Source organism: Asterias rubens, chromosome 10 (genome assembly GCF_902459465.1).
Source record: "Asterias rubens chromosome 10, eAstRub1.3, whole genome shotgun sequence".
NCBI classification, from domain to species: domain Eukaryota; kingdom Metazoa; phylum Echinodermata; class Asteroidea; order Forcipulatida; family Asteriidae; genus Asterias; species Asterias rubens.
Window position 1 is genome coordinate 1,699,597 of NC_047071.1, and position 22,188 is coordinate 1,721,784.

Here is a 22,188-nt window from a genome sequence, read left to right on the forward strand (position 1 = left end):
AAAATTACCTAATAATTTTGTGACATTTTGTCAATTAACTGTGCCTTGATTTGAACAGATAGCATAACTAATTTATAACATATTATTATGAAATTAGTGAATACTGTGAACCATCTATTTTGTCCAATAAAACATACATCAATTGTGTATTTTATAATTATTTGTATACTTTTTTAATACTACTTGAAAAAAATAAATTCTCTAAAGAGTGTCTATTACATCAACGTTTTGCTCTTGTCTTCGATTTTTCCACATCTTACCAAAATCGACTTAAACTATAAAGGGGTTATCTTGCATTTTTGTTGATATTTGGCTAAAATCTGAACAAATCTCAAGGAGTTAAGGGTTAGTCTTGCATTTTTGTTTCAGCGTTCATTAATAAATTTCCATATATTTACAACTGTGTGTCCAGACTTGGACCAAAACTGGGTCTAGCTAGCCTACCACAATGCTTCTTTAATTCCTAATAAAATAATGAAGAGCCCCCTCAAGGGGCGGAAATGAGACTAGCTCCCAAACGTATTGCGTGCCGTGATGCTACAGTAATGTTACGCGGTACCAGGCGAGAATAAAATGATTGCACAATACATGAAAACATTTCAATCTGTGGACAGACGACACACATGTCATGTGCAGTTTTATTTTTGGTGAACTGTAAGTTTTCGTCTCCCCTAAAACATTCAGAATGAGAGGAATCGGTGGTGAACGACTCGCAAGACTCCAGGAGAATGCTGCAAATATTCGAAATATCTGCATTCTTGCACACGTGGATCATGGTGAGTTGGACTTGGATGGAGTTGGACACTTCTGGTCGCTGGTTGGCAACAATTTGTGGAAGACTTGGAAGATGGAGCGACTCTTTATTGTTAATAAAAATTACTATTTATTAGGACTTCACAACTACATGTATGCTGTATTTCACTACAGTGACTAATAATATCTCATTTTCAGCTATTAACAAATATGAAAAGCATTCCTGGTTCATTTATTCGAAACAAGCTTTAAATTGAGTCTTAAGTAGTAACTAGTAGTAGTACTGTAGGGGTGTCACTCCGGAAACTACCGGAAAACACCGGAAAACACCGGAAAACACCGGAAAACTACCGGAAAACACCAGAAATTACCGGAAAATACCGGACAACTACCGGGAAATACCGGAAAATACCTGAATAACAGCGCCGAAACACGACGACAAGAGCAGCCAGCGGGCGTAGCTAAACACAGGAATTTGTATACGAAGAACTGAGGAATAATTAAACTTATCACAGTCCTTCCTTAATACTATTTCGTATACACCAATACGTAGTACACCATAGTCCTTTCTCTATGAATACACTAACACGTACACAAAAAGTAATGCCGACGCAACTTCTTACATTAAAGTTGTACGTTTTTTTATAAACCCCACTGAAAATAGAGACAGATAAAAGAAGAACTAGTGTGATAAGTTTAATTATTCCTCAGTTCTTCGTATACGTATTCCTGTGTTTAGCTAGCTACGCCCGCTGGCTGCTCTGTCGTGTTTCGGCGCTGTTATTCAGGTATTTTCTGGTGTTTTTTTTGGTATTTTCCGGTAATTTCTGGTGTTTTCCGGTAGTTTTCCAGTAGTTTTCTGGTGTTTTCCTGTATTTTCCGGTAGTTTTCCGGTGTTTTCCGGTAGTTTTCCGGTGTTTTCCGGTAGTTTTCCGGTAGTTTTCCGGTGTTTTCCGGGATTTTCTGGTGTTTTCCGGTAAATAGTGACACGGGTACTGTAGTGTAGTAGTACTTGTAGAATGTAGTAGTGTGATCCCTTTGAACTTTTGTTTGGTTGCAGCACAAATTTGGCTAAACTGGGATGGGTGTAGTTGTGATAACGTAACCCTCTTGCCGACAGGAGGGTTACGTTATCGCAACAAGGATGGGTATTGGGTGCAGCGTGGCGTCACAGCCGTAAGGGGTAAGGTGCAAGTGAAGAAAGAACATAGACAAAGTGCAGACAAAAGCACAAGAAGTTGAAAAAATCCAACAAAAACTTTGGTGCAGGTTAAAAAGCTTGGTTAGCATTTACTCAGTAAAACTTAAAAAGTACCAGCAGAGTCAGCAGCGCCCGATTTCCCCTGTTTCATACATGAACAATTTGTGGCGTGTTGCGGCCCAGCTATTCACTGGACCAACTAAACTCTGGTGTTTTGTCAGCAGCAGGGTGAGGGTGGGAGGTAGCTGTGATAACGCAACCCTCCTCCTGACAGCGAAGCCGAAGGGTTACGTCGCAGGCTCGAAACAAACGGGGTGAAATGGTCAAACTCAAACACGTACAATTTCAACAGCTGGTCAACAGATTTGCTGCATTTTTAGCACTTTCGAAAATCATGACACAAATTCTAGACACGAACAAACCTTATATTGTAGTTCTAGTAAGGAGTAGGTGACAATATGCCACTGGGACTGGTCAAAATAGATTTACATGTAGGTCAATAGTGCAAAACAGTTAAGTGTTTCCCTCCCAATGGAGTTGCCGTCGGACCTTGTAACGCAAGGCAATGTCTCATAAAAAATGTATAAATGTTTTTGTTTTAAAAGGAAACATACGTAATATAATAATATTAGTATATTTTTATTTCCTGAAGGCAAAACCACATTGGCCGACACTCTTATATCCAGCAATGGCATCATATCATCGCGCATGGCTGGGAAATTACGCTACATGGACAGTCGAAAAGACGAACAGCTACGAGGGATTACAATGAAGTCAAGTGCAATATCACTCCACTATAACAAAGGTACATAGGGCATGTGGTTTGGTTTAGATCAGGCTTGATACTTCACAGAGGCAATGAAGGCAATTTAAAATATAAAGAAATTATGCAAGTTGCCAGACATACAAGGCCTGACGGCCGCTTCAAGGTGTGGGCTACAATTATTTTTTTCCAGAGGCCGTTGCCATCACTCCTAGGGCTGAAACAGAGTTACCCCTTTTATTTACAGTCCATACGGATATGTAGGCTTGGGCATCATCAGTCCGAAGCCTGGCCGGTAGAGCAGAAAGCACTACCTCCCAAATTGTACGTAGCAAGTGTCACGACCGAGAATCGAACCCACACTCTGCTGATCAAACACCAGAGCTTGAATCCGGTGCTCTTAACCGCTCGGCCATGACATGCCTCTGTTGCCCCAGGTCATTGCCTTGGTGCCTTTGAATTGTCAGTTTTACGCTCATGATTTTAAGAAGCCAGTTGTGTGTTTGATATTTCCTTGTTATATACAGCACACACAGATCCTTGTCGTTTGTGAAACATACCTCAGTTCACGTGTCATCTAATTTGCCATGTGTACTGCCGAAAATATAATATAGGAGTTCTATATAGATAAATTTTGAACACTTGTCATTTATTATCAGTAGGCCTATTACTTTTTGTTCTCTTCTTTTTCCGTTAGATGATCAGGATTACTTGATTAACTTGATCGACTCCCCGGGTCATGTGGACTTCTCCAGTGAAGTATCCACGGCAACCAGACTCTGTGATGGCGCCCTCATTGTTGTTGATGTAGTTGAAGGTGTTTGCCCACAGGTAAAACGCTGACAACAAGGTTAAATAAATTCTTAAATGCTTATCTTCAAAACTCTTGCTCCCTAGGCCCACTTGCCAACAGTTGACCTCAACCCTCCTATATCCTCCTCTCGTAATTCCTTTCGCACTAAATTGTTTGGATTTCAAGGCACTGGACACTATTGGTAATTACTCAAAATAATTGTTGGCATTTAAAAATTTACTTGGTAACGAGTAATGGAGAGCTGTTGATAGTATACAAAATTGTGAGAAAGAGGTGTTTTTTCTTCCATTGTTCACTCACAACTTCGACAACCAATTGAGTTCAAATTTTCACAGGATTGCTATTTTATGCATGTTCTGAGATACATTGGTCTTTGACAATTCAAAGGTGCCTTTAACAATATTATGCTTAAGCAGAAATGAGTAGGATACCAGTCACAAATTGTACACGTGACACAAGAGAGAGAGAGAAGAGGGAGTTTGATATTATGAGGTTCTGCTCTCTCATAAAATGTTGATGTAAACAAGTATTATCAATGGCTGAAATTAGGCGACAAGATAGTCCCCCCCCCCCCCAATTTTTTTTTTCTCTCTCTCTTTTTTTTGTAAATAATTTGTATTATATTCAATTTGGTTGTTTTTTCCCCCACTTTTTTTTAATGTAAATTTTGATTTTCAGTTATTTCTTTTGACACACCTACCCACAATTTTGAAACAAAAGATCGAATTTTTAAACATTGACTATTATGAATGGCCCCTTAGTCTTTGTAATCTTCTACCTGTACACAGACCCACGTTGTCCTCCGTCAGGCCTGGCTGGAGCACATCACGCCTTGTCTCGTCCTCAATAAGATCGACAGGCTCATCTCGGAGCTCAAGTACACCCCACTGGAGGCTCATCTCCGCCTCCAGCAGGTTCTGGAGCAGGTCAACGCCGTCGTCGGAAACCTGTTTGCATCAGGAGTCCTCGAACAAGCAACGGTGAGGCACAGACATCTCTCTGATGAGACAAAATCACAAACAATTTCTAACAGGACTAGTATAGATGGATTGTAGTACGCGTAATTGACCGCCATCTTTGATGTAAAACACTGGAAAAGTGCATGCGTGTATGTGCTGCGCACGAATCTCGGCCAATTCATCAAAGATGGCAGCTGGACGTCTATTGCAATCCATCTATAGACTGAAAACACAATAAAAGTGTACCACTTCTCTACCATCATGTTTTACAGTTTTGGTGAAAGTATTTTTGTCGGTCCTATTCCTTTGTAAAACATTTTTTAAATAGCTGATTCTAGTTTCTCAATTTCCAAACTTTGTAACCTTATTTTCAGCAAAAGAATGCAGAGAAATCGTCACAGCCCTCAGACTCGCAAGGTTCGGAGTCGAATGGCGAGAAGATTCTCTACGATTGGAGCGACGGTCTGGAAGAAACGGACGATTCTAATCTGTATTTCTCACCGGACCAAGGCAATGTCATCTTTGCCAGCGCTATCGACGGCTGGGGCTTTGGGTATGTTTGTACACTAAGTAATCACAATTTTTTATAACAGTAATAATGATTTTTTATATACTGCTTTTCACACCCGAAGGGCATCTCAAAGCGCTTCCACCATTATTACCCCAGGTCACTGGGCCATTTTAATTCATTCCTTAAACCATCTCAGCTCCCTGTGCAACAAATAGGGGCTACTAAGCTAAGTCATTCACAAGAACCATCTCTGCCCTCACAGGTAGCCATTTACCCCTGGGTAATGAGAAGCTATTATTGTTAAGTGTCTTGCTCAGCAACACAAGTGTTACAACTGAGACTTGAGCCCACACTCTGCTGAACAGAAACACCAGAGTTGAGTTCAGTGCTCGTATTCCGCTCAGTTACGACAAACTATGAAGGTTGTTGAAAGGTAGGCTCATACTAAAATGCTGAGCCGGTCGACCCATAGGGGCAAGGCATGACTCCACCCCAAGGCGTCGCTGGCTGCACCCTGCAAAATTTGTGCAGTTTAATGGTTTCCTTATTCATTTAGATCTCTGCCTTGCAAAATTTCAAATCCTACTTCTTTTTTCCCAGAATTGATCACTTTGCGGACATGTACGCCACCAAGCTGGGGGTGAAAGTAGAGATACTTCGCAAGACGTTGTGGGGAGATTTCTTCCTAAACAGTAAAACGAAACGCATCATGAAAGGCGCTCAGGTAAACACAAAAGTATCTTAATATTAAACATTTTCAGGATAAATATACAGACCCATTACATTTGAAGTCACGAACTTAAACAGCACCCTCATTGAGGTCAAAAGCGGACCTCTCAATGCGTATGTGCGTGTTTTCATCATTTTATCTTAGCCATGATGGAATGCAGAGGGTCTTTTAGATTTTTAATTTTTGTCACATTTGAATTTCATCTCAGTAATTATTTTTTGTTTAGACTATGAGCCAAAGTTTTTGCACACTTTTTTTGCCATTAATCAAAAGAGACAAAAACATCTTATCGAAGATCTTACGGTTGATAATTCCTTGTGAAATGCCTATGAAACAGCAACCCAGAACCAATTTTGTCATTTTGTAATTTAAGAAGAAAACAAACATTTTGGGCTTTTGAGGATGCTTTCTTAAATGAAATAGAGTGATATTTTGATGCTATTCTAATGAGCATTGGGTGACCTTTGACCATGTTTTTATTTTTCTTACAGGTCAAAGGGAAGAAACCAATGTTCGTTCAGTTTATTCTGGAGAACCTGTGGTCCGTGTATGACACCGTTCTTGTCAAAAGGTAAAATAGTATTAATAACATGTATATGATAGTAGTAGGAGAGCTGCATATTAACACTGTTTAATTGTGTAGTGCTTTATCCTACCCATAGGGCATCTCAAAAATGCTTGTTATTTTTTACGGAAGGTAAGCAGAGCTTACTTAGTTTTAAATCAGCCAGGAAAATCAGCCAGGACTAGAACTTCCACTTAGTGGATTGGGGGGACTTCTCGTTATTAACTTCACTGTTGCGGAATAGCATGTCATCACCAGTAGACCGAAGAGTGTTTGAGATGCTGGTCTCTTTATGGGGATTTAGAGGTTTCAGTGTAGAGTCAGCACTACTCTGATTTGTTCTTCCGGAAGGAGAACTGTGGTTGGTGGGCTTAGAGAACTGTGTTGGCTAACCATTGATTTAACATCTTTGTTTCTTGAACCTGGAAAATACACCAGAGAGTGTCCTTTGTGAAAGGTATTAAAAATGTGCACTATTCGTGTGTTGTGAACGCACATAAAAGAACCAGGTGCACTTATTGAAAAGAGAAAGGGGTTCGCCCCGGTGTTCCTGGTTTGATTGGCTCCATACTGCGCCACAGCACCTTGTAAACTATTACATTGCGCTTTGTAAAAAGGAGTAGGTCTCATAATCCATATTTAGTCTCGCATACCTTGCAACAAAGTACTGAAGCGCCTTGAGCGTCACTGAGTGATACATGTAGATATGAGCGTTATGATAGCTATTATGATGATTATTATTATTATTGTTATTAATTCTGTTTTTCAGGGATAAAGACAAGATGCAGAAGATAATCGGTTCATTGAACCTGAAGATTCCTGCGCGTGACTTACGTCATAATGATTGCAGGGTACACCTACAGGCGATCTGTGGACAGTGGCTCCCTCTATCTGAAGCTCTTCTGGGTATCCTTGAGCAAAAAAAAAAAACCCAAAAAATAATCTTAAAGGCACTGGACACCTTTGGTAGTTGTCAAAGACCAGTATTCTCACTCGGTGTATCTCAACATATACATAAAATAACAAACCTGTGAACATTTGAACTCAATTGGTCGTTAAAGTTGCGAGAAAATAATGGAAGAAATAAAACCTTGTCTCACAAGTTGTGTGCTTTCAGATGCTTGAATTCGAGACCTCAGCTGAGGCCTTGAAGTAAATTCAAATATTTTAGTGAGAAATTGTTTCTTTCTCAAAAACTGCATTGCTTCAGAAGGAAACATTTCTCACAATAGTGTCCAGTGCCCCTGCCTTGCATCATCTGAGATTTGTGTCATTTTCCAACTTGAGTCTGCCTTTATTCCTTAACTATCAATGCTTTTACCAGCCATGGTTTGTCAGAAGTTACCGAGCCCTCTGGACATTAATCTTGAGAGGATTGAGAAACTCATGTGTGGTGGTTTTCGACGGTTCGACACACTGCCCCAACAATCACAGCAACTCAAATCGGGTAAGACAAATATTCAAGCTTATTTCTATGAAAACTGGAATCGGTGACTTAACATAACAGAATTGGTTTGTGCTAACAAAACAGTTGCTGGCAGTGGAAACCCTTTATGTAATCCACCATATACATAAACTGACAAACCTGTAGAAGTTTGAGATCGATCGGCCATCTGGGTCACAAGAAAATAATGAAGACCGATTACACATTTTGCATGTCATTGATTAAAACCAAAAATGAAGAAAACGCTCACTGAGCGATAAACTCCCAGGAGGAACTTAGTTTTATTTATTTCTCATCAAGTATGACATATCAGACAGAAATATTTCAATGGATATCCTTGTTATGTGAATTTGACTTGGTAATAAAAGATTGGTCTCCTACATGTCCTTGAGTTTGGGGATAAAAACGTGTTTATTTGATATTTTGTAATCTTACATTCACAGCATTTGAGCGTTGTATCTCCGGAGATGACGCTCCAGTTATCGTCTACGTCTCTAAGATGTTTGCCGTTGAGAACTTGAATCTTCCAAAGAACAAACCAAAGTAAGTTTTTTGTATAAGCACAATGTCGTCGGCCAAATAGGTAGATTGCACATAGCGTCATCGACCGCCATATTTGATGATAAACAATGGAAAAGTGCACACGTGTACGCGCTGCATACAACTCTCAGCCAATGATAGCCTTGCACAGGTGCACATTTCATCAAAGATCCATCTATATAAGCACACTGTCATCGGTCGAACAACATCACGGGGGTCTGTGGAGTAAAAATGGTTACTCGTCAAATGTAGAACTCATTATTGGAGTGAGTTGATGTTGTGGATGTGGTTTGGTAGAGAACTCTTAGCACTGAGAACCAGCAACCAAGAAGGCCTGATCCCTTGCTCCTTTGAACGTGCATAGAATTTCCAGGGCCCGATTTCATAGAGCTGCTCAAGCAGAAACATTTGCTTAGCAATTGTCTGCTAAGCAGATATGATCATGGTACCGGTCACAAATTATGTTTGTCACATTGTATTTTGGCTGTAAACCTTATTCTGGTTAGAATAATTTTGTTGTGCTTGGCAACTTTTTGTGCTTAAGCAGTTCTATGAAATTGGGCACGAATCATGACTGAACTGGAGACCGTTGCATCATTCTAACTTTTGTTCTTGTCTTTAATAGACCTCTTAGTGATGAAGAACTTCAGAAGAGACATCAGGAAGCTAAAGAGAGACACGCCCTCAAAGTTGCAAATCAGATGAGCAATACAGCAGAAGAGCCTAACCCTGACATCATCAAAGGTGAGGTGCTCAAAGCAATCTTTAGTGTAAAGGCCCTGCCGCACCGGGCAATTTTTTAAGGCAACTTGGAGGCAACCATTTGACCAAATTATTAACCTTAAAGCCATTCGACACTTTCGGTAAACAGTATTGTCCAAAGGCCCACACTTCGTGTTTCATAACTTATACATAAAATGACAAACCTGTGAAAATTTAGGCTCAATCGGTCATCGGAGTCGGGAGAAAATAACGGGAAAACCCACCCTTATTTCCGCACGTTTCGCCGTGTCATGACATGTGTTTAAAATAAATCCGTAATTCTCGCGATCGAGAATTGATAATTGTTTTAATGTTTTCTCAAAAAGTAAAGCATTTCATGGAACAATATTTCAAGAGAAGTCTTTCACCATTACCTTCTGTAAACCCTGTAAGTTATTTGTAAATCTGTGAACTTTTCCGAAAGTGTATCATGGCTTTAAGAGGGCGCTATCAACAGCACATTTCCTTGCATCACTACAACATTTTGTTTTATTTTGACTGTGTGTTGTTTTCCCTGTATCCATGACAAAATAGATCATAATAATTTGATTTTTGCGATTTATTATCAATTTATTATTATAGTCATAAACAAATGATCGTATGAGGGAGATTGGCTGTTGCCAGCTTGGTGTCTATGTCCCTTTTTGGGAGTTTGCTGAGTTCTCTTGACGGGAAGATCATCTAAAACAAACAAAAAAACAAACAACTTATGTGTATGTCTAACCAATAAAAACAGTGAACCAGTGGAGCAGTGCCTGTCTTTATCTTTGTGGGTAAAGACAGGGGACCGGTTAACAAGGTACCCTTTGGCCTTCCTTCTTTGATTGACTCAACATCTGCCCCTAAAAAAAATCAAACTGGTTTTTCCTTCACTTGTTTGTTACAGTCGATCCATCCCAAAACGGCATCCCCTTACAAGATGTACATGTAAACAAACCCCCTGAGGAAAAGGAGGAAGACGGGGACACGTTCCTGGCATTTGCGCGTGTCTTCAGCGGGCGGATACGTAAAGGACAGAAGCTGCTAGTCCTTGGTCCCAAGCACGATCCGATGACGGCTTTACTTAAGGTTGGTGAGAAATCTTCTGAGGGTTGATGAGACATGGATAAAAACAGGATTTAGTCAACAAAATTATTATTATAATAATGCTTTTATTGGGGAGGGAGACAGGGAGTTTCAATAAATTTAGAGACATAATTACAGAAATATGCACTGAAGACAGAAATATGAAATTTAATATATATTTTGTTATTAAGTGTAAGGGTAAATGTGAAACCATACATGTAGCCCTGCCGTCGATTTCACAAACTCTAACTCAGGAGATTTCACCTAACTTAGGATTAATCTTAGGACTTAGGACGCGTTAAGCCCGGCTCATACTTCCTGCGAATGCGAATCAAAGTGAATTTGACATCACAACTCTCCTTTCGCAGCGATATTGTAGATATTGTTGAGCAGAGTTCAACTGCTGCGAATTATTTGTTGCGAAGTTGTGACCAGGCTTTAAGTTCCGTATCCATAGATGTTAGGACGCATTGAACCAAACCTAAGTTAGGTAGAGTAAAGCCTGGTTCATACTTCCTGCGAATACGAATGCGAATGCGATACGAATGTAGACGTCACAAATTCGGAACGAATAATTCGCAGCAGTTCAACTTTGCTCAACTCACTTGCGAATATCGCTGCGAAAGGAGGGTTGTGACGTCAAATTTACATCAAATTCGCCTCGCATTTGCATTCGCAGGAAGTATAAACCGGGCGTTACTTGTCCTAATTCGAGATAGGATTAATCCTAGGGTTTCGTGAAATCGGCTGCAGGGCAAACAGACCATAAGATGAGACTTGTGTGACCAAAAAAAACCAACATTTTTTGCTGGTAATATACACATATATGCATATGTGTTTTTTTTAGAGGAAACGCCTAAAAATTAGTAGCTCCAGAACACTCAAAGTGTTCTAAAAGCTTTAGGTTTAATAATTATAAAACTATTCCCTTGTTAATGGAGAATTACTTTTCACGCAGGGAGATGGTGCATCACATTCCTGTGGAGAGGGCATTTTTTCTGGGAGAAGTATAAGCGAGTTTGTGGTGAATGATCTGTATCTACTGATGGGCAGAGAACTGGAGTTAATGGACAGTGTACCAGCTGGTAATGTCCTAGGTAAGACTTGAAATTTACTTTGGCACTTTACCTTCTGGTCTTTAGTCCCGTTTTCAAGATTTGCGTTTGCAAAATTCAAAACAACTGGGTTTTTAGTCCTGGTAACACTCCACATATTTGTTGTCACTTGACCTTGAGTACCAATTTAAAAGTCTGGTTGAAAACAACTTGCTGTCTTGTAGTACTCAAGATTTTCAATGTTGTTTTACCTTCATATTCTTAATGCAAATTTAAATATATAGGTTCCAATTTAGAAGTTTAGTGAGAAAATAGAATTAGCTGTTAGCCTTCGAGAAATACTCTGCTAAGGTCGAGCTTCAGGACATTAATTTTTTTTGTTAAGTTAATTTTGAAAAACAACTTTCTTTTTTGTAGTACTCAACTTTTTCAATGTCACTTTACCTTTCTGTTGTTAGTACCAATTTAAAAAGTTTGGTTTCAAATGTCCAAACAACAGTCTGTATAGTAATACTCAAAGCTTACGGGATTTGATGCATTGCATGGTGAAGTATCATTATATATTTGGTTTGCGGTAACACCATGTGTGTTTATCTACTTGCCTGGTAGAGTTTGTTCTTTAGAGAATTGCTCTGCGGTAGTGGAATATCTAGCAAGACACTCTGGCAAAAAACAAAATCTATCTGGAAAGTAGACACAGACATGGTGTTACCGCAAACCAATTATATAATAATACACAAAGTTCTTTAATTTCCATTTTGCAATACTATGTACAGGTATAGGAGGCCTTGAAGGCCACGTCTTGAAGTCAGCGACTGTGTCTAGCACGGTTGCCTGCCCTGCCTTCACCACGATGACCTTCGATGCAGCTCCAATTGTGAGAGTTGCTGTTGAACCTAAACACTTAGGTGAGTGGACAGCAACGTCCCACAAATGGGAGCTTTCAGCTATTTTTAACAGCAAATCCTTTGTACATTCTTGTAAGAACTGTCCAGCTCTACTGCCGCATAGTAGATTAGAAAATTTGGGAGACTACATGTACTCCATTCCGACAAGAACTGGTCCTGCTGTGAAGGGCACTTCCATTGGACAAATGGGAAATGTTTAAAGAGGCAGCCCAGCCAAGACCAGGGCAACAGAGGCCATGCACCCTGCGGCCTCTTGTAATTCCAGTCCTGCACTGTTTTTTATACAAAATGTTTTAAAAGGGTCACCCTTGTGATACATCATCTTATTATATTGTTTTAGCGGACATGCCTGCCCTTGTAAATGGCATGAAGCTTCTCAACCAATCAGATCCCTGCGTTGAGGTTCTCATACAAGAAACTGGTGAACATGTGATAGTGGCCGCCGGTGAGGTCCATCTGGAACGATGCCTTGATGACTTGCGAGAAAGGTAATCATACTTAGTTTTCTTTCAAACATGCTGAGAGCGTTCCATGTCCGATTATCAGTAGTTGCTTAAAGGAACGTTACAGAGTTGGTGAAGATCACGGATTTACATAAAACTTACACAGTCTAATGATGATGATAGTTGAAAGCATCCCTTGAAATATTTCTGTCTCAAATGTCGTCTTTGATGAGAAATAAATAATCTTACTTCTTGTTTGGAGTTTATCGCTCAGTGAGCATTTTATTCATTTTCATTTTGTATCGATTCAATGCAAAATTTGTAATCAGTTTTTCACTATTCTCTTGTGACCCAGATGGCCAATCGATCTCAAACTTCTACAGGTTTGTCAGTTTATGTATATGGTGGAATACATACAGTGCTTAAACTGCCAGCAACTGTTTTGTTAGCAAAGCAATGCTGTACTGTTTCTTTAAACTTATGCGGTTTAAAGATGACGATAGAAAGCTTCCCTTAACATATTACTTGCTGAGGTGCTTTAGTTTTGGAGAAATGAGTAAAAAAAAATCACAAAATAAATGTTATTCTCAAATCTGATTCCAAGTTTCAGACTTTTTCGTCAGCTATGAAATATCATGTAAAGCAATCGCACAACATCGGTAACCAGTATTGTCCAAAGGCCCACACTTATATCACAACTTATATATAAAATAACAAACCTGTGAAAATTTAGGCTCAATCGGTCATCGGAGTCGAGAGAAAATAACGGAAAACCCACCCTTGTTTCCACATGTTTCGCCGTGTCATGACATGTGTTAAAAATAAATCCGTTATTCTCGATATCGAGAATTTAAACCCTGTAAGTTATTTGTAAATCTGTGAACTTTTAATTTTTGTTCTGTTCAGAGAGTGTCCAATGGCTTTAATAATACAATAATGGTCATTGTAGCAAAGACATTTGTTGTTTTCAAAGCAATATGTTCTGCTTATCAGCTTTTATGAAGTTGGTCCCAGATGTCGGCTTATAAACTCAGAAAACATGTGACCAGCTTTCTCTCTCTCCTTTTGTAGATTTGCCAAGATTGAGATCAAAGTCTCCGAGCCGATCGTTCCGTTCCGAGAGACCATCATCATCCCTCCAAAGATCGACATGGTCAATGAGGCAATTGATGATATCAACCAGGTAGGAAAGAATATCATTCGTTTATTGATCCTTAAGTACTTATTACTTTCCCGAGTTCTGTCGGAAAAATCCACTGGCAAATCACTCGGTAGCTTTTTTTAGATTCCATCGAAAATGTCAACCTTTATACATCAACCTTTATACATCATTAAAACAATTGAACGATTCAAAAATTGCTCGAGCATCTTTCTGTGTTTTTGAAGATTTTAAACTTGATTATTTTTTCCACCGTATTTGTCATCCTTTTTAAATACAGGTCCAGCGAACCAGATCTGCCATGAGCGAACTTGAAAGTGAGATCTCAAAAGACGGATCCCTGACGATCAAGACGGCAAACAAGTTGAGCACCTTCAAGTTGAGGGCGCTACCCTTACCCGAAGAGGTGACGAAACTCCTGGATGAAAACACGGAACTCATTAAGATCCTGGACAGGATTTCGGCAGCATGGTTGGCGGGGAAGACAAGCGAGGAACAAGGTGGTGAGAAGCTCACGGCGGAAGCTTTAGCAAAACTACTTGAGTTCCGGGATGATTTGGAAACAGCCTTCGCAAATGCTGGGAAGAAATGGCGTGGGGCGGTGGATAGAATCTGGTCGTTCGGACCGAAGCACTGCGGACCGAACCTATTGTTGAATCGGATTGACGGGTACGATCGACCGACAATATGGCAGTGTCTGGGCGGGGATGAAGGCGATGTATCTAGGGATTGTGCCGCCCCGAGAGTGTTCGATAACAGCGTCGTGAGCGGTTTTCAGATCGCAACCTTCTCGGGACCTCTCTGCGAGGAACCCATGATGGGGGTGTGCTTCGCGATCGAGAACTGGCTCATCGAGGAAAGCACCGAGTCAAACAAATTCACTTTTCCAGCCGACAAAGATGTAAATAATAGAATCAACAATGGAGTAGAAACTCAGGATACTGTCCCAAGGCAGTCTGAAAATGTTGCAATACCTGTGAGGAATGTAGACTCTACGTCGAACATCATGCCAGAACTTTCTTCACCTGGTCTAGCCAAGAGTTTCGCTTCAGATTGTAGTTCTCCACTTATTGGATCACCGGATGTGAATAGCGAGTTGATGCCGCATTTTACCAGCCGAGGTTACGGCCCGTTGTCTGGTCAGATTATATCCACAGTGAAGGAGGGTTGCCGTATTGCATTCCAGATAAGACCACAGAGACTCATGGCGGCCATGTACAAGTGTGATATTCAGGCAACTGCTGATGTGCTCGGTAAGCTTGTTGCCTTTTATAAATGTTTAAAAGGGTTTGGGTACTTTATGAACGACTTAAAATACAAACGTCCACAGATTTACGTTGAACTTACATGGTTTAAATGTAATGAGGGTAGAAGTTTCCCTTAAAGGCAGCGGACACTATTGGTAATGACTCAAAATAATTATTAGCATAAAACTTTACTTGGTGACGAGTAATGGGGAGAGGTTGATGGTATAAAACATTGTGAGAAATGGCTCCCTCTGAAGTAATGTAGTTTTCGAGAATTTTCCACGAACTTGATTTCAAAACCTCAGATTTAGAATCTTGAGGTCTCGAAATCATCTGAAAGCGCACAACTTCATGTGACAAGGGTGTTTTTTCTTTCATTATTATCTCGCAACTTCGACGACCGATTGAGCTCAAATTTTCACAGATTGGTTATTTTATGCATATGTTGAGATACACCAAGTGAGGAGAATGGTCTTTGACAATTACCAATAGTGTCCAGTGTCTTTAAAATATTACTTGGTGAGGTGCTGTTGTTATTTAGAACTGAGTAAAACTATTTCAAAAAAATTATTTTAGCATGTATGATGGATTTACGCGACTCTCCTGAACATTGCTCTGTGATTTTCCCTTTTTTGAATTTTTTTTTTTTAACTTGACGACTGATGAAGCTGAAACTCCTACAGGTACTTTGTATCACATACATTTCATTCACAGTGAGTAGGGATTCATGTTTTGGCCAAAAACTTGATCTTCAAAAGGAATCAAACCCTTTAACATGTTTTGTGTTTATCTTGATCATTATTTAAGAAAATCTAATACTTAAGTTTTTAAGGCATGTCATGGCCGAGTGGTCATGCGCTCTGGACTCAAGCTCCGCTGTTTCTGATAAGCAGATTGTGGGTTCAAGTCCTGGTATTGACACTTGTGCTACCTAAGCTAGACACTTAAATGTAACCTTTCGGATGGGACATAAAGCAGTTGGTCGTCGAGTAATGCATATGTAAAGGAACCCAGTTAAATACTTATTATTTCCAAGAAGTGGTTTGCCCCGGTGTTTCTGGCAGTTGCTGCTGAATGTGCTACATAAATTGATCTCATAAAAAAAAAAATTGAAAACCTGTCTGGAAATAAATAATGATAAGCGAGTAGGTCTCATAATTCAAACGAAGTCCCACATACCTTGCAGGAAAATACTGAATGTGCGCTCAGAAACAACCGTATTAAGCGCGTACTAAATGTTGTGTATTATTGACTGCGTTTTTCTTCATGACACCACTAGGGCGTATGTATGGGGTCGTCTCAAGGAGACATGGCAACATACAGCGTGAGGAGATGCGAGAAGGTTCAGCCGTCTTTGACATCACAGCGACCCTCCCCGTGGCAGAAAGCTTCGGTTTTGCTGAAGAGATCCGCAAGAAGACCAGCGGATCGGCCAGTCCCCAACTCTTCTTCAGTCATTGGGAGGTAGGGAAGAAATCATCTTGTGCTTATTTCATGCGTTTGCGAATCAAAAATGACAATTCTGAATTTTTTAAACCTTTTACTAAATAGTGTACAAACTTTTTGTACGACACAAAACATAAGCATCCTCAGATTTACATTCAACTTACACGGTTTACAGATAAAACCCTTGTTTTGAAATACTACTTGCTGAGGTGCTGCCTACAGGTAAATATATTACAAACTCAACATTAATAGGGGAGATCACAAATTTGATCTGCAAAAGGTATCAAAACCTCTTCAATCAAGAGCTGCCAACATTTTCATCTTGAAGTCAGGGACATTTCCTAAAAGAATCATGAATCATTAGTCTCCACAATCAGGGAGATTTTCAAATTTGTTTAAATGAGAACTTGAAAAGATTGGGTTTCCTTTTTTTAGGGACCTTTTCCAGAATCGGGGACGAGCCCCCAATTTATATCCATGCCCCCCTGTGCCCCCCCCCTACAATGTTACCTTAGTTTCGACGCTGATTCCATCTGGAGGGAAAAGTGATTACAAAATGGATTTGATTGAAGGATTAGCGACTAAATCACATATAATCCTCTTGCGCCTTGACAATCTCAAACAATATTTCATTACTCAAGACTGATTAGTGTCACTTGGTGTTATGTCAGACGTGAAACTTCAGCCATGAAACTTCAGCGAGTCCTCGCTCAATGAACACTCAAGGCTATCCTGTTTACATTGTGGCTTAGCCAATGCAATTATGACACCCCCAAAAAATCACGACATCGTGGGATGCCCTTTCCCAGGGTAGTTTTAGAAATTATCACATGAGTAAGATTTCCTGGCTCAAGGAAAAATACAACAAAAAGAAGAAAAACCAAAAATTATAATCAATTTGTACCATACTGGAAGGGAAAAAAAGCGGCAAACAACAAGTGATATTTAAGTGTTGTTTGTTTTTTACCCCTTACACCGATGTGTGTAAGCACTGTTTACTCTGTACTTTCCTGAGTTCTGTGAACAAAATCACGGGCATATTACTCGGGTGGGATTCAAACCAACAACCTTTGCCAATCTAGCCCTGATGTCATACCAACTAGACCACCGAGATTGCCCATTAGCTAGAGGCAGTTCGAATCCTATATTTTAGCAGCAGGTTCTACAACAATTTAACAGATTTTAAATTTTGCATCAGGGATAAAGACTATTATTTGGTTTTATATACTCAGTACTTTCCTGTGTTCTGGGAAAAAAATTCACGGGCATATTACTCGGGTGAGATTTGAATCCACGACCTGAAATGTTACCCTAGATTCAAGAAGGCCTTTTCTTTTTGTTCTCTCTCCTAATTGTATGTACATGTATATGTTTTCTTCACCGTTCTTGCATTTTTACCTGTACATTAATAAATAAAATGAAAGTCCAAAAGGCAACCCCACTGTATATAATGATGTCAAAGCAACAGACAACAATAATTTTTAGTGCATAAAATGACTGGAGTCTTTACAACATGGATGTCCTTGTTCTACTTGATTTGTAGCTCTATTTGCCAACTGAAGCACAAAATGCCAACCGAGAACAAATTATTGGCAGATCAGGGAGGGGGGTCGTAAAAGATGTAATAACTCAGTGGCCGATTTCCCAGTGCAATTTCCTCACATGTGAAGGCCAGTCAACCTTCCTTCAAGATTTGCCGAGTCATTTAAAATGACTTCTCAATAATTGTACAATATCTCTGGCGATACCTCAGGAAAATCAAACTGGATTGTAATAGTGGCTTCTTATATTGTGCTCATATTCGTTGCTCGGTGAGGCTCTGTTCGCTTCAATAGTCAGTGTTTTCTTGCAAGATATTGTGGAGCTACAATTTTGAATTATGAGACCAACTCCTTTTACATAGCACCACAAAATGGATTACATGTGCTGTGGCGCAACATACTGCAGATCTAACCATTATGTAGAGTAGTAACATTAATAATACTAAAAGCTTTATGTACAAATAACATGATGGTAACTATGTTTCATCAAAAGATGATTTTTAATGGGCCATCCTTAAAAATGACAATCACAATACTATCAAAATAAGTTCAAAATGGATTCATTATAATAAGACAATACAAAGTTGGATAAAATTGCAAATAAGAAATTAAAATGGCAAGCAATGGTAACCCCACAGTAATGGTAGTTTTTACTCTTCCAATCGTCTTGAGTCTTCTTTTGCAACAAGGAATCAAATGTTAAGTGACACGAGGTCCATGTCCAACAGCCACTGTGCTGCAATCGAGGTCACTGCTGGCCAGACGAAAGAAGCCATTTCTAAGTTTCTCTAGTCAATATTTGCATATTAATGCGTGCGTGCAACACAAAATATGTATAATATGTAGAGCGTATCATATTTGACTTTTTGAGTGGGCTAATGATTTTAATTAAGTTGCCCTGTCTGCATTGATTTCATTATTGTCAAATCGCTGCAAAGCGAAACCTTTCCTTAATTAAATGTCATATCTGGTTTCTTTTTCTCCATCAAGGTTGTACCGAGCGATCCCTTCTGGGAGCCCTCAACCGAGGAGGAGCTCCTCCATTTTGGCGACAAAGCTGATTATGAAAATCAATCCAGGAAGTACATGAATGGCGTCCGACGTCGGAAGGGGCTGTACGTCGAGAAGAAAACGGTTGAACACGCCGAGAAGCAGAGAACTCTGACAAGAAACAAGTAGTGAATCTTTACCTTTATTGATCGTGAATTATTTTAAAGAGAAAGCAGATTATGAAACCCATCGACATGGATGAAAGCCATTTGACAACGTGAGGGGGCTTGAAGATATTATAGTAATGTGTACACTGTAAGTGATGAACAATATTACAGGGTAGTTTCTATAGATAGGGTCATAGTCAATTAAAGACTCTAAAAACTTAAAGGGACACGTTGTGGGATCGGATGTGTGGATGGATTCAACATTCTTGTGAAAAGAGAGTGACAGTTTTGTCCTCCTTTATCAGCAAGTAGACACATGTTCAGTTGAAATATTAACATGCAACTTTTATTGTATTTTTCTATATAGGATCAATAAGCATTACGTTGCAAAATCAACAACGATGACCCTACCTTTAAGATGTTATACTTGATGGCATGTGTTACATTGTTTCTTCAAATTGCATTCTTTTCTTCTTCTTTTTTCTTTTTTGGGGTTGGAAAATAACCAGAGTTTTAAACAAAAATAAAGTTGATAATAATATATGCAATTATAAATATTTGTAAGTAATGTCTGTAGCTGTGCATGGTGTTGATAATACATGCAATAAGAAGCTATAAATAAAACAAAATAATGCTAACTTGTTCCTTTGCAGCATATTTTACAATAGTAAAAATTTGACAAGTATACAAGGCTTGCACACTTTTTAGCCAAAATTTGACATGTACACAAGGCTATATAAGCCTTGTACACTTTTCAGCCAAAAATTTGACAAGTACACAATGCTTGAACACTTTTCAGCCAAAATTTGACATGTACACTTGTCAGCCAAAATTTGACAAGTACACAAGGCTATAGCCTTGTACATTTTTTTAGCCAAAATTTGCTTTGTACATTTTTTATCCAAAGTTTGACAAGTACACAAGGCTATAGCCTTGTACACTTTTCAGCCACAATTTGACAAGTACACAAGGCTATAGCCTTGTACACTTTTCAGCCAAAATTTGACAAGTACACAAGGCTATAGCCTTGTACACTTTTTTAGCCAAAATTTGCCTTGTACACTTTTTAGCCAAAATTTGACATGTACACAAGGCTATAGCCTTGTACACTTTTTAGCCAAAATTTGACAAGTACACAAGGCTATATGTAGCCTTGTACATTTTTCAGCCAAAATTTGACATGTAAACAAGGGGTATAGCCTTGTACATATTTTAGCCAAAATTTGACAAGTACACAAGGCTATAGCCTTGTACATTTTTTAAGCCAAAATTTGACAAGTACACAAGGCTATAGCCTTGTACATATTTTAGCCAAAATTTGACAAGTACACAAGGCTATAGCCTTGTACAGTTTTTTAGCCAAAATCTGACATGAACACAAGGCTATAGCCTTGTACATTATTCAGCCAAAATTTGACATGAACACAAGGCTATAGCCTTGTACATTATTCAGCCAAAATTTGACAAGTACACAAGGCTATAGCCTTGTACATTTTTTAAGCCAAAATTTGACAAGTACATAAGGCTATAGCCTTGTACACTTTTCAGACAAATGTTGAAATGTACACAAGGCTATAGCCTTGTACATTTTTTAAGCCAAAATTTGACTATAGCCTTGTACATTTTTTTAGCAAAAATTTGCCTTATACACTTTTTAGCCAAAATTGGACATGTACATTTTTTTAGCCAAAATTTGACAAGAACACAAGGCTACAGCCTTGTACATTATTCAGCCAAAAATTGACAAGTTCACAAGGCTATAGCCTTGTACACTTTTCAGCCAAAATTTGACATGAACACAAGGCTATAGCCTTGTACATTATTCAGCCAAAATTTGGCAAGTACACAAGGCTATAAGCCTTGTACATTTTTTTAGCCAAAATTTGCCTTATACACTTTTTAGCCAAAATTTGACATGTACACAATTTGCCTTGTACATTTTTAGCCAAAATTTGACAAGTTCACAAGGCTAAAATAGCCTTGTACACTTTTCAGCCAAAATTTGACAAATATACAAGGTTATAGCCTTGTACACTTTTCAGCAAAAAATTTGACAAGTACACAAGGCTATAGCCTTGTACACTTTTCAGCCAAAATTTGACAGGTACACAAGGCAAGTACATTTATGTAGCCAAATTTGTACACTTTTCAGCCAAGTACACATCACAAGGCTCAAGGCTTGTATAGTTTTCAGCCAACATTTGACAAGTACACAAGGCTATATGTAGCCTTGTACATTTTTCAGCCAAAATTTGACATGTAAACAAGGGGTATAGCCTTGTACATTTTTAGCCAAAATTTGACAAGTACACAAGGCTATAGCCTTGTACATTTTTTAAGCCAAAATTTGACAAGTACACAAGGCTATAGCCTTGTACATATTTTAGCCAAAATTTGACAAGTACACAAGGCTATAGCCTTGTACACTTTTCAGCCAAAATTTGACATGAACACAAGGCTATAGCCTTGTACATTATTCAGCCAAAATTTGACATGAACACAAGGCTATAGCCTTGTACATTATTCAGCCAAAATTTGACAAGTACACAAGGCTATAGCCTTGTACATTTTTTAAGCCAAAATTTGACAAGTACATAAGGCTATAGCCTTGTACACTTTTCAGACAAATGTTGAAATGTACACAAGGCTATAGCCTTGTACATTTTTTAAGCCAAAATTTGACTATAGCCTTGAACATTTTTTTAGCAAAAATTTGCCTTATACACTTTTTAGCCAAAATTGGACATGTACATTTTTTTAGCCAAAATTTGACAAGAACACAAGGCTACAGCCTTGTACATTATTCAGCCAAAAATTGACAAGTTCACAAGGCTATAGCCTTGTACACTTTTCAGCCAAAATTTGACATGAACACAAGGCTATAGCCTTGTACATTATTCAGCCAAAATTTGGCAAGTACACAAGGCTATAAGCCTTGTACATTTTTTTAGCCAAAATTTGCCTTATACACTTTTTAGCCAAAATTTGACATGTACACAATTTGCCTTGTACATTTTTAGCCAAAATTTGACAAGTTCACAAGGCTAAAATAGCCTTGTACACTTTTCAGCCAAAATTTGACAAATATACAAGGTTATAGCCTTGTACACTTTTCAGCAAAAAAT

At 38.9% G+C, this 22,188-nt stretch overlaps 1 protein-coding gene across 1 annotated transcript; it reads left to right on the forward strand.

Moving 5' to 3' along the window:
- The first annotated feature begins 618 nt into the window (after positions 1-618).
- On the forward strand, positions 619-19,701 carry LOC117295878 (elongation factor-like GTPase 1). The gene is made up of 19 exons (XM_033778663.1): positions 619-776; positions 2,607-2,759; positions 3,415-3,548; positions 4,320-4,511; positions 4,865-5,043; positions 5,602-5,725; positions 6,223-6,302; positions 7,066-7,202; positions 7,621-7,743; positions 8,184-8,283; positions 8,906-9,024; positions 9,929-10,110; positions 11,066-11,204; positions 11,939-12,070; positions 12,411-12,558; positions 13,585-13,696; positions 13,953-14,925; positions 16,199-16,383; positions 18,897-19,701. The coding sequence occupies exons 1-19, from the start codon at positions 686-688 to the stop codon at positions 19,083-19,085; spliced, it is 3,492 nt and encodes a 1,163-aa protein (XP_033634554.1). The 5' UTR covers positions 619-685; the 3' UTR covers positions 19,086-19,701.
- Positions 19,702-22,188: the final 2,487 nt, after the last annotated feature.